The sequence below is a fragment of the Nelumbo nucifera genome, chromosome 5 (genome assembly GCF_055504915.1).
Source record: "Nelumbo nucifera cultivar China Antique chromosome 5, China Antique-T2T, whole genome shotgun sequence".
NCBI classification, from domain to species: domain Eukaryota; kingdom Viridiplantae; phylum Streptophyta; class Magnoliopsida; order Proteales; family Nelumbonaceae; genus Nelumbo; species Nelumbo nucifera.
The window spans coordinates 37397663-37410623 of NC_142653.1; the positions used below are offsets into that span (position 1 = coordinate 37397663).

The window sequence follows — 12961 nt, forward strand, 5'->3', positions numbered from 1 at the left end:
TTGGTTAAAATTAAAACACTTGATTTATTAACATAAAACAAAAATTTTCAATCATTTTTATTAAGGTTGTATTATTAAAAATGAAGAATTTAAGTTATTAATAAGATAGATAATTATAGGTTTCACTATTTCTGTAAATATTGATTATAGCTAATAGGGTTCAGACCCAATTATCTCAATTAATAATTGGGATGAATCTGGATCCAACGTGAATTACACGTTGATATCACTAGTCAATAGTCATTGCGCTTTCATAGTTTATTTTCTATTATCACTCTCATCCCCTGGAATTCTATGACCCAACGTGAATTGCACGGCATCAAATGCATTTTCCTGGGCTCTCACCCTTTCTCCTCTATGCATAAATAATAAAAAAGATATAAATTGAGCCAAAATTAGTAGAAATTACTAAAAATAAAAATTCATCAGAACCAAAAGAAATAATGAAAAAACAAAAGACAATATATTTTACAGTATTTTAACCTTGCAAAATACCATGTATTTTTTGTTAAAAGTAGCAAAAATTAAAAAAAAAAAACACAGGAATTGTATAAAAGCATACAAATTGAAGAAAAAAATGCTAAAATTAATAAAAAACTTAATTTTCAGTCAAAAATATATTATTTTTTTTATAAAGATCAGTTGAGGAATATAGAAATTATAGAAAAAAAAACAACACTTAAGGTCCCATGCACTCTTGAAGACTTGGAATTGTTAATTTCTTTCCAAAAGTCATTTGGAGTGAGCATCGGTCTGCAATAATTAATCTTGGAGTTGGATTTATCCGCTTGACCTTGACCTCCCCAAAGTCATTTGGAGTGATCATCGGTCTGCAATAATTAATGTTGGGATTGGAATTATCCCCTTGAGTAGGCTAATTCCCTCCTTTTTAATTTAACTGAAAGTGAAGGCGATCATCGAGTATGGAGATGAGGTGTTGGTGTTGGTGTAAGAAGATGGTGAGGTTGTATGCTGTCACCCTCCTTCTTCTTCTTCTTCTCTCTAATTACTTTGGTGGTGGATTATTATGCCAAGGCCAAGGCCACGAAGGCTACTCCTACTGTTTGGAGGAGGAAAGGATGGCTCTCTTACAACTCAGAGACTCGCTACTCAATAATAACCATCCTACAAATCCATTCTCCAAAATGTATACGTGGGTTGGAGACAATTGTTGTGAATGGGGAGGGGTGGAATGTGATGAATCATCTTCTTCAACATCCCCGGTCGTGATTCGAATTAATATTCAAGGTGAAATGGAATACACTACAGGTGCAGTAGGAAAATGGTACCCAAATGCCACCATTTTCACTCACTTCCAACACCTGCAATTCCTAGATCTATCTGATAACAACATTGGAGGTTGGATTATGCCACAAGGTAATTACTAATTAGTATTATTTTGCTTCTCCTACTCCCAGTCCGTAATAGAATTAAAGTATAATGCTCTTGTGGGTTTAATTAATGATCGATATTTTTCATTATTTAATTATTTATGGAGGCCAACTGTTGGTGGATTAGATACATATTCCATATTCCAGAACAAATAATTAATTCTACTCGGGTTCAATCTTTGTGCTTCAAATTAAATTTCAAATAATTAATTTGTTGTTAAGAGAATTAATAATGCGTAATTTAAGGATATTTATCTATTTGCATGGCTTGCACAGCATTGTGTCAACTACGCAATCTTAAAGAATTGGATCTGACGGCGAACGATCTTGGCCATGATGGACTCCCTGGCTGTCTAGGGCGTGCTCTTCCTTCCTTAGAAGCAGTATCCTTATCAATTAATCAACGTAATATGTCTTCTTCATCACTATTAACAGGTAAGTAATTATGCATTAATTAAGTATTGATTTGCTTAATTAATTATATTTAATTTGTTTTTGGTGCATGGTGTATGTCTTAGCATTATGTGGAGCCAGGAATCTCTCGCTATATCTATATATAACCGAACCAAGTGATAACAGCTTACCCCCTTGCCTTCTATTCGACAAGAATGTTGGCTCACCATCATCATCATCATCAATTCAAATTCATCTCGTTTTATCTATCACTAACAAAAACATCCAGGGCTGGCCCGGTGTCCTAAACGGTATGTTTATATGTATTTATATATTTATATGTATAAAGAGGAATTATTTCTATCATACATTAATATTAATTCAATATTTGTTTTCATTGCTTGCAGATGTATGCAAAGCCACCAATGTCAAAGGATTGTCGCTATGGAGAAATGATGATGATATTGGAAGTGTACTACTACTTGTACCAGCAGGGTGCCAGTTATTCCATAATCTTGAATCACTGGATTTAGCAAATCTCAATCTCAATGCCTCGTCACCAGTTGTAGTTAATGGTATGGTATAAATTAAAATTTATAAATTAATTTGATCTTAATTGTGGGTTCATATATGCATTGCATTGGGATATAACACTACTACTAGTCATGTCTTTTATTGCAGCACTATGCCAAGCAACCAATCTTAAAGAGTTGGACCTCTCTCGAAGCAATTTGGGTGATGATGATGATATTGGAAGTAATAGCAAACCATTACTATGCCTACGTAATTTGACGTCGTTGGAAAGGCTTCATGTATCAGACAATAATCTCAAAGCTTCCTCAGCATTTCTAAAGGGTATAACTAATACACGAACAAGCATGTATTCCCCTTATTTATATATCTTGGATCCTTCATTAATTGCAAATGATTTTAATTATACACACTAATAAGAATATTCTCTTAATTAATTAAATTATGGGATGTGGGTTGTTAATAAATAAATTCTCTTATTTAATTAAGCCCTGTTTACGTAGTTACAATAATTAATATTTAATATATATGTGGTGCATTTACATTTGTAGGATTGGGTGGACTCAAGAATCTCAAGCTATTGGGTCTAGGCGGTAACTCTCTAACCAATGAAGACCTACCCTCAGGCCTTTTGCATAACCTCTCTTCACTGGAAATACTCGAAATTTACTCAAACAAACTCACAAGTTTACCAACAGGTACCAATTATATCAATGTTACCTCTTCTTATTTGACTCTTTATTTGAAAGTTTCTTCCATATATGCAATTTTTTTTTTGTGGATTATATATAAAAGGTTCTCACATTTTCTTTTTCCAGCAAAATATTACCTTTGAAATAGGAATATGTGATATTTATTTACTAGTGGTGCGATGCATGGGCTGATGTTAACAGATGCCCCTGTTAATTGGGAGTCATTACAAGTAATCTGATTTTGTTATAATCAACCCATGTTTGATTTTTTTAAACCACTAAATTCTAATGGAATTAGAAAGCAAAAGAGAGCAAGTTGATGTGAACAACTACATGAAACATAAATAGGGTAGGATTGCGACTTGGGTGAGACCAACCTGATCCAACCCAAGTTCTTAAATAGATTTTCTCTCTTCATTGGAGACGCTAGATTTATCATTTAATAATCTCAAAGGCTTACCGGCTATTCTCAAAGGTACGTAGTTACAGTAATTAATAAGAATATTCTCTTAATTAATTAAATTAAATTTTCGGATGTGGATTGTTAATAAATAAATCCACTTATTTAATTAAGCCCTGTTTACGTAGTTACAATAATTAATGTTTAATATATATGTGGTGCATTTACATTTGCAGGATTGGGTGGACTCAAAAATCTCAAGGAATTGGATCTATGGCACAATTCTATAACCAATGAAGGCCTACCCTCAGGCCTTTTGCATAACCTCTCTTCACTGGAAGTACTCGACATGTCAGGGAACAAGCTTACAAGTTTACCAACAGGTACCAATTATATCAATCTTACCTACTTTTTATTTGAAAATTTCTTTTATATATGCAAATTGGTTTGAATGGAGACCAATTAATAGTACTCAATAATGAATGCCATGCCATTTAGTGAAAGAAAAGCTCTAACTCGTAGTTGATTGAGAAATGCTAGTTTGTTATATGAAATATAGTATAATACATCTTCATACTTATGGATATGTCTCTTATATTTTCTTTACAGGGCTCTATCAATTGAGGAACTTACAATTATTGGATCTTTCTGATAATCAAATTACAAGCAACATTGCTCCTTGGATTTTCAACAACCTAACTTCACTAGAGTCCCTTGATCTTTCAAATAACCAGTTTTCTGGAGAGCTCTCCTTCTCTATCTTTGCTAATTTCTCCCAATTAACAGCAATTGATCTTTCCAACAATTATAACTTGGATGTTGATACTGAGTCACCATCTTGGATTCCATCTTTTCAACTAAATTATTTAAATCTAGACAATTGCAACCTCAATAGTAAGAGTCATAATGTCATTCCAAATTTCCTCTCCACTCAATACAAGTTAACAGCAGTGTCTTTAACTCATACCTCTCTTCAAGGAACCATTGCTCCCTGGTTGTTGTACAATAACACTTCACAAAAACACTTGTCCTTAAGGGGTAACCATTTAGTTGGTCAACTTCCAAAAATGCATTTCCAAAATGAAACAACAAGACTGACCATTCTTGACATTTCTGACAACCAAATCAAAGGGCAGCTTCCTACAAATATCGGTGACTTCTTTCCCAGCCTACATTTTCTTAACATGTCAATGAATAAACTTGAAGGCAAGATTCCGTCTTCGTTCAGTAGGATGTGGCAATTAGGAGTGCTAGACTTGTCTAACAATGCCCTAACAGGAGAAGTGCCCAATGGATTATCCCAAAACAAAACCATCTTATCACAATTAATCTTATCAAACAATAATTAATACACGAACAAGCATGCATTCCCCTTCTTTATATATCTTGGATCCTTAATTACATATGAATTTAAATTTACCGGTGCATTCATGCTATACATCAGCAATATGTCAAATCAGCAACCTTAAAGAATTGAGATTGTATTCCAACAATAATTAATATTTAATATATATGTGGTGCATTTACAATTGCAGGATTGGGTGGACTCAAGAATCTCAAGGAATTGATTCTAGACGATAACTCTCTAACCAATGAAGGCCTACCCTCAGGCCTTTTGAATAACCTCTCTTCACTGGAAGTACTCGACATGTCAGAGAACAAGCTTACAAGTTTACCAACAGGTACCAATTATATCAATCTTACCTACTCTTTATTTCAAAGTTTCTTTTATATATGCAAATTGGTTTGAGTGAGACCAAGTTCGACCCAACCATTATCCTTTGGTTATGTATTGTAGGTAAATTTATTTTAACTTTATTATTTTTATCACCTTCTATTAATTTTAGTATTTAGTGCTATAAGTTTTCAACTAGTCATTATTATTTTATAATTGATTTTTAATTTTATTATATTACTGGATTTTATTAAATATTTCTTAAATATATTTAATATTATTAATTATCATTCTATTTTATATTATTATTTTTATTATTTCAAATGAAATTAACTGATATGAAATTGTAAAAACTAATTTTCAAACAAATAATTCTTACAATTTCAATAATTTCTAATAATTTACCCATAATTAAAAATGATTTACTGTTAATTATTGGAAATAATATAATGATGATAATTTACCGATAAATTTTATTGTAAGTTTTACACATTTTGAAATTTCAATAATTATCCTACTACTAAAATTACAAAAAAATTAATAATTATTGTTGTTATTATATAATTTTCAATAATTTTGAAATTATCAGAAATTTCTATGGAACCGGTAATTGTAGTATTATTATGAAATTACTGAAATAAAAAATTATTGAATAACAAATTTTTTCATAGGCAAAAGAATATTTTAATCATCAATAATTATTAATAATTATCAATAATTTTTTTATTGTAGAATTATTTAATGATATGAATGGTAAATTAAAATAATTATTGTCAATTTTTATTAACACCTGACACCACGTAACAGCTTTGTGACCATTGTTCAGAGAAGAATAAAACCTTCCTCAAAAGTCTTGTCTCAGCTTTGTGACCAAATCCCAACCTACAACTCTCGAATTCAAATTACAAACAAAAAGCCTTGTCTTAGCTTTAACAAGTCTCACTGGCTAAAAGAAAACGATTCTATTTCAAATGATAAAAACCTAGGTCAATGAGCGATTCTATTTCAGATTATAAAAGAAAAGGTTACACTGGTTAAAAGGAAACACATCGAGGGATTTGAGAGTATCTTATATACCAGCAATGTTTTATTTCAGAAACAGTAGGGATACTGTAAGACAATAGTTAAAATAATAAGATTTATAATTAGGGGTGAGCAAGAAAAACCAAAAACCAACCAAAATTGAACAAAAAATTCGGTTAACCGAATTGGTTGGTTCAGTTTCGGTTTGGTATTTTTTAAAACCCAAAGGTACTGGTTCGTTTACGGTAAACCAAAATAGAAAACCAAATCTGACCAATATATATATATATATATATATATATATATATATATATATATACATCTATGTATATTTTTATATATATTATAAATTAATTAATACGCATTATATTTGAATATATTTATAATATATAATATATTATTTATTATTTAAAATATAATATTATATATTTCTAGTTTTATATTATATATTTATATATTACTTTATAATATATTGTAAATATAAAAACTGAAAAAACGATGAATCAAATCAGTCAATCGGTTAATTGGTTTGTCTTTGGTTGAATTTCGGTTACTTGTTTTCCAAAAACCGATAACCCCAGTTCAGTTTCAAAAATAGGCCCACGATTCGGTTAACGAACCGTGAGCACCCCTAGGTACAATTTGACAAGTAGATAAATAGTAGGGGTAGTTTAAGAAATTTATCCTAATAATTATAGATAATTTATAATTTAAAATTATAGATAATTATTTTTAATAATGAATAATAAATTGATAACAACCCACTACTACTCGAACTAGACTGTCTTCCGCTACCACGACAATGAGAAACTGGGCTCCCTATGAATAACAACCGCATCTATTGAAGGCAATTTCTATTTGTTACTTACTTTACCTGTGGTCGTGGATTAAAATCTCCGATTAATCCAAAAGGAGAATTTCAAAGGCAACCGCATCATTCTATTTCTCTCTTTCGAAATACATCAGGCAACCGACCTTCTTCTCTCTTTAGATTCTCCTGTCTATTGCTGGTAGGGTTTCTTAGGAGGCAAAAATGGTGTTTCAGATCTGTAGCTCCCTCTTTCTTTTCACCAATGCTTTTTGAATCCAAACAAGTTTGAACTCCGAACTGGAATCTCCCTCCATCTTTCTTGTACGTTCTGTGATTTTAGCGCCACAATAGCTATGTTCCATGGTTGTCTGGCTCTCAAGGTGGGGGAATGCCGCCCGACGTCTCAATGGAAAATGTGTTCATTGAGCATTCTCAGCCACAGATTGGTGAGTTATCCAACATAATCCTTTACCCACCTCACAAATTGAACAAAATTACAGAAACCCAGTTGCATTTTTTAGTAATTCCGAGACCCTTTTCTCCATTCACCGTTTTCAATCCATCCAAGCCGAAACACAACATGATTCACGCCACGGTACGATGAACATGAAAATCAGGTACAAATTTGACATAGTTGATTCCGACAGGTTAAACAACCATTGGTCCCACCCGATATTTGAATTCTCGGCCGGAAGAGCTGATGACGAACACTGGCTCCCACCAGATGCGTTGCTCTATGTGCTTTGACTTCTAGCATCAATCGCCTTGTTAGGGTCCACTTTGACAGACTGTTTCTAAACACTGGTAGCTAGGATAGAGACGTCATTCCATTTGTAAACCTCTTGCTCCGACCGAGTAGAATACAAACCACAAAAGAGGATTTGAGGCTGATTTGAGGTTGTGTAGTCAAGCTAGGTTTATGCTGCTTCATCTTTTCAATTTTCTTGTTAATGATAACCAACGATTGTCAATTGTCCAAAAACTTTGGGATAGGGGTGGGTGAGTAAATTTACTAAACCTTAGTGGTACTTTAGGCTCAGTTTGGAAGGAGTATAAATGCAAATATGTAGAATACAAAACCTTATATTTTATATTATTCTGTATGCATTTGCATTCTACATATTTGTATTTGTGAGCCTAAGAAATTTGCCCTAATATCACTAACATCATGAAAATTATTATTGAAAATATAACATTAATGATTTGTAATTCAAAAATAATAATATTATCAAAATTATTATTGTAAATTTGACATAGTTTTGCAAATTTATAAATAATTATTGAATAATAAATTTACTGTAATTAGTGAAATTCTCTTATTGATCAAATTTATGAAATAACAAAAAATAATAAACGAAATTATTGGATAATAAAAATTATTTAAAAAATTTGTAATCACTTTTATTATTTAATTTTGTTAATTTTCGTTGTTAAAATTATTGTACTTAATATGATTATTTAATAATTGTTATTGTGTTTATTTAAAAAAATTATTATTATTACTATTCAAATAATACTTGTTAATATTACTAGTTTTCTCAAATTAATAATTTCCACCTTTTATTTTCAAAAATTACAGCTAATTTCTCAAATTAATAATTCGGAGATCTCCTGTTCACCTGTTTGTAAAGCACCTATTTGAGTTTGAACTCTGCACATTCACATGGGTGGTTTCTAGATATATGTTTTATTGGGAATAATATCTCAAAGAAAGAGAAACTTAGAATCAGTTTGAGGAAGATATGATGCAAGGATGATTTGTTGCCAAGTTTAATATATTATGGTATCAAGCATAGGAAGAAAGAGAAAATGGATTATTGAACTTCTAAAATTACTTTTTTTTTTCTTTTAAACAAGAACTTCTTCTAGTTTCAGATATATTATGGTATCATCTTTTCTTAAACAAAAACTTCTTCTAGGTCCAATTGATAGTACTCAATAATGAATGCCATGCCATTTAGTGAAAGAAAAGCTCTAACTCGTAGTTGATTGAGAAATGCTAGCTTGTTATATGAAATATAGTATAATACATCTTCATACTTATGGATACGTCTCTTATATTCTCTTTACAGGGCTCTCTCAATTGAGGAACTTAAAAGAATTGTATCTTTCTAATAATGAAATTACGGGCAACATTGCTCCTTGGATTTTCAACAACCTAACTTCACTAGAGTCCCTTAATCTTTCAAATAACCAGTTTTCTGGAGAGCTCTCCTTCTCTATTTTTGCTAATCTCTCCCAATTAACAGGAATTGGTCTTTCCAACAATTATAACTTGGATGTTGATACTGAGTCACCATCTTGGATTCCATCTTTTCAACTAAATTATTTAAATCTAGACAATTGCAACCTCAATAGGAAGAGTCGTAATGTCATTCCAAATTTCCTCTCCACTCAATACAAGTTAACAGAAGTGTCTTTAGCTCATACCTCTCTTCAAGGAACCATTGCTCCCTGGTTGTTGTACAATAATACTTCACCAAAACACTTGTCCTTAAGGGGTAACCATTTAGTTGGCCAACTTCCAGAAATGCCTTTCCAAAATGAAACAACAAGATTGACCTTTCTTGACATTTCTGACAACCAAATCGAAGGGCAGCTTCCTACAAATATCGATGACTTCTTTCCCAGCCTACATTTTCTTAACATGTCAATGAATAAACTTGAAGGCAAGATTCCGTCTTCATTCAATAGGATGTGGCAATTAGGAGTGCTAGACTTGTCTAACAACTTCCTAATAGGAGAAGTGCCTAGTGGATTATCCCAAAACAAAACCCTCTTGTCACAAATAATCTTATCAAACAACAAGTTGCGTGGTATGCCAATATTTACCAAAATGGATAGCCTAGCCAATTTACGTCTTGAAGGAAACTGTTTCACAAAACCCATCATAATCAATGCGTCAAGTGTCCCATCTCTTTTCATTTTGGATCTAAGTGAAAACTATTTGCTTGGCTATCTTCCAAATCATCTGCCTATTCTTCCAAATTTGGGTGTTCTTCACTTAAGAGGAAACCATTTTTTTGGCCAAATACCAGAGTCATTATGCCAAATGACAAACTTGCACACATTAGATCTTTCAAATAACCATTTGTCAGGGAGCATACCTTCTTGTCTCAACAACATTACATCATGGAAGGAAAAATCTGCACTTGAAGAGTTTCTCCCTTATTTTGATCAAGGATACCAAATGGACAGTGAAGTCGAAATCAATTTTGCCACCAAGGGTAACATGCACACTTACCAGGGTGATCCTCTGCGTTACATGACTGGGATTGATTTGTCAATGAACCAACTAACAGGTCAAATTCCAACAGAAATAGGAGACCTGAGAGAACTCCACTCATTGAACCTTTCCAATAATTTTTTGGTAGGCCATATCCCTGAATCGTTTCAAAATCTAGAACAAGTGGAAAGTTTGGATCTTTCTCACAACAAACTTGAAGGAAGGATCCCACATCAAATAACCAAACTCAATTTTCTTTCGACCTTCAGCGTGGCCTTCAATAACCTCTCAGGCAGGATCCCTTATGAAGATCACTTCACTACTTTTGATAACAATAGTTATATTGGTAATGATGAACTCTGTGGACCACCGCTACAAAAGAATTGTTCCTTGTTCGGGAACCAGCCACCACGGCCTAAAGGCAATGACTTTGGAGGTGGGAAGAAGAAATTGTTAGCCAAGGTCATGGATGAAGACTTGTTTTTCTATTCATACGTGGCTATTTGTTATGCATTGGGTTTTTGGGGTGTTATTATCCCACTGATTTTGAGCAAGAATTGGCGTCGGAAGTACTACGGAGTCATTAATGGGTGCATTGACAGGTGTAGAGAGTGGTTGTTACGATTTTCATTTTATGTACATAATTATTTTTAATTTCCAATGTAGACAATGTGCTTATTATAAATATATATTATTTTTGAATACATATAACATAATAACTCTCATTTGCCGTGTTGTTTATACTTTATTTGGTAGTTAGAAAACATCCAAACAATATGGATATTCTTATTTCTTCCTTGAAGTAAAATTATAGTAGTTTTTACAGAATTACAGTGAGACATAGTCTCAATGTGATGTAAGACATTAGTCTCAAAATTTAAGAAAAAATTAATTAAATTTTATAAATGATAAAAATAACATGTAATATGCAATGTTTGAATGATAGAATGTAAAAATATCTATAAAATAAAAGTTTATAAACAATAAGTTTTAAACAATAAATTTTAAATTTTAAGTGTTAAATAAAATAATAATTAATCATCTAACAATTATAAGCATTTTACATTTTATGTTTCAAACCAAAGTTGTAAAGCTTAGGCCTTGGGACAAAATCTAAATGCCTCACCTCAAGGCATACGCCTCACGCCTCTGAGGCTTAAGCCTTTTTAAAAAATGGGTTTCGTAGATTGAGAAATGACTGACCACACTTTCACTTTTCAAACACTGGATTGGAATAATGATTCTCAGAGGGTTTCGTTGAAAAAAGGGGGAATTTAGTGATTAAGACTTTTACCTTTGAAACCCAAAACACCGAGGTTCAAAATATCAATAGTCTTGACACCTTGTGTATCAAGAGTGTATAGAAACTCTGTTTTGTATTTACTACTTTTAGAATTTCACAATATGAGAATGTATAGCCCTTATTAATGATTAAAACAATTAGAAACTGAAACTTGATTCCTCTCATTGATATGTTATGATATTTTAAACCTTGTAAAATATCATATATTTTGTCAAAAAATAACAAGAATTGAAAAAATGAATTATAGAAAAAATGCAAAAATTTATAAAAACCATATTTTTCAACCAAAATTTATTTTTGGTAGAAATCAGCCAAAAATTGGAGAAATTATAAAAACAACCAAATTTTGAGATGGTGGTCACAAGACTCACAATCCTAAAAACTGGATTTTGGGTCAAATAAACAGTTCAACGTCGTAAAATAGATATCAATAATTGTGGGCTGCGGACAAGATTCAACAGTGGAATTATTTGGATGATTGAAAGTCTGGGACAGGGTCTGTACTACGCTTGAAGACTTAAAAAATTAGAATTCTTTGGAATAATCACCAAAGTCTTTAATTCGTTGACTGTTCATGGAATGTGGCCGGCCTGTATCTGTTTGTGTATTCCACAATTATAAAAATGGAGTATGGAGGTTGTGGTTGTGTAACCCGCGACCCGGTGGCCTGCAGGTCGAATGGGTCAGGGGGTTCACCTCCTATTTTAAATATGAACTTCTCTCTGTTTTTGATAGAAAAAAAAAAAAAAATATATATATATATATATATATATATATATCTGAACTTCTCTCTCGTTTCTCTACAACCCCTTTCCACCCAAGTCAACAGTTCCACCAAACCTTCATCTTTATCTTTAATGGAGATTGACTGACGCTCTTAGAAACATCCAATCTTATCTCTTATCTATTCAAAAACAATTGGAATTCTCGCCACATCCAACTTCTCCCAAGTTCTATTTTTATCATTAAACTTTAAAATTAAATTTCTCTCAACGGCCTCCGACACTGCCTTGAAAGTATCTGCACACCATGCATGTAGAGGCCGGAATCCTAAAGACTACAATTCAAATCGCCCTTCTACTGAAAGGATCATTGACTGTGCGAACTTAGATTCAATCCTCACAAAACCGTATTCACACCGTCCTCACAGTTAAATGCAGTTGTGCATTGGGATATCTCTCCATGACTGTTGCAAGGAACTATGTACTCAAGCACAGTTCTAGAAATCAACAAATAGAATTAAAGCTTCAACAATATGACTGTATAAAACAAGACAAAACTACAACGCCCACCTTGACTTATTTCTATAGCCAACCTTAGAGATCCCCTGTTCCAACCTTTGTAATGCATCCCATAACAACACGCATTTCTACTTAGGTCCCATACCCAAGTTTTACAATCAGCTTCCGCAAAATGTGATGTAGGACTGATTTAATATATTATGATTAATCTAGCATACAGAGAAAGAAAAGATGGATTATTTATAATAATAAAATTCAGAATTAAAATATTTAAG

The 12961-nt window shown here is 32.3% G+C and overlaps 1 protein-coding gene across 2 annotated transcripts; it reads left to right on the forward strand.

The window, feature by feature from the left end:
• Nucleotides 1-924: 924 nt before the first annotated feature.
• Nucleotides 925-10836, forward strand: LOC104591152 (cuscuta receptor 1-like). 2 transcript variants are annotated; one of them, XM_088887341.1, is made up of 9 exons: nt 925-1377; nt 1668-1826; nt 1910-2095; nt 2192-2359; nt 2466-2639; nt 2867-3013; nt 3644-3790; nt 4943-5089; nt 8989-10836. In XM_088887341.1, the coding sequence occupies exons 1-9, from the start codon at nt 930-932 to the stop codon at nt 10794-10796; spliced, it is 3384 nt and encodes a 1127-aa protein (XP_088743467.1). In that variant the 5' UTR covers nt 925-929; the 3' UTR covers nt 10797-10836. The 2 variants fall into 2 exon arrangements, with proteins under 2 accessions (XP_088743467.1, XP_088743468.1); XM_088887342.1 differs by lacking the exons at nt 4943-5089; nt 8989-10836 and adding an exon at nt 4017-4833.
• The last annotated feature ends 2125 nt before the right edge of the window (nt 10837-12961 follow it).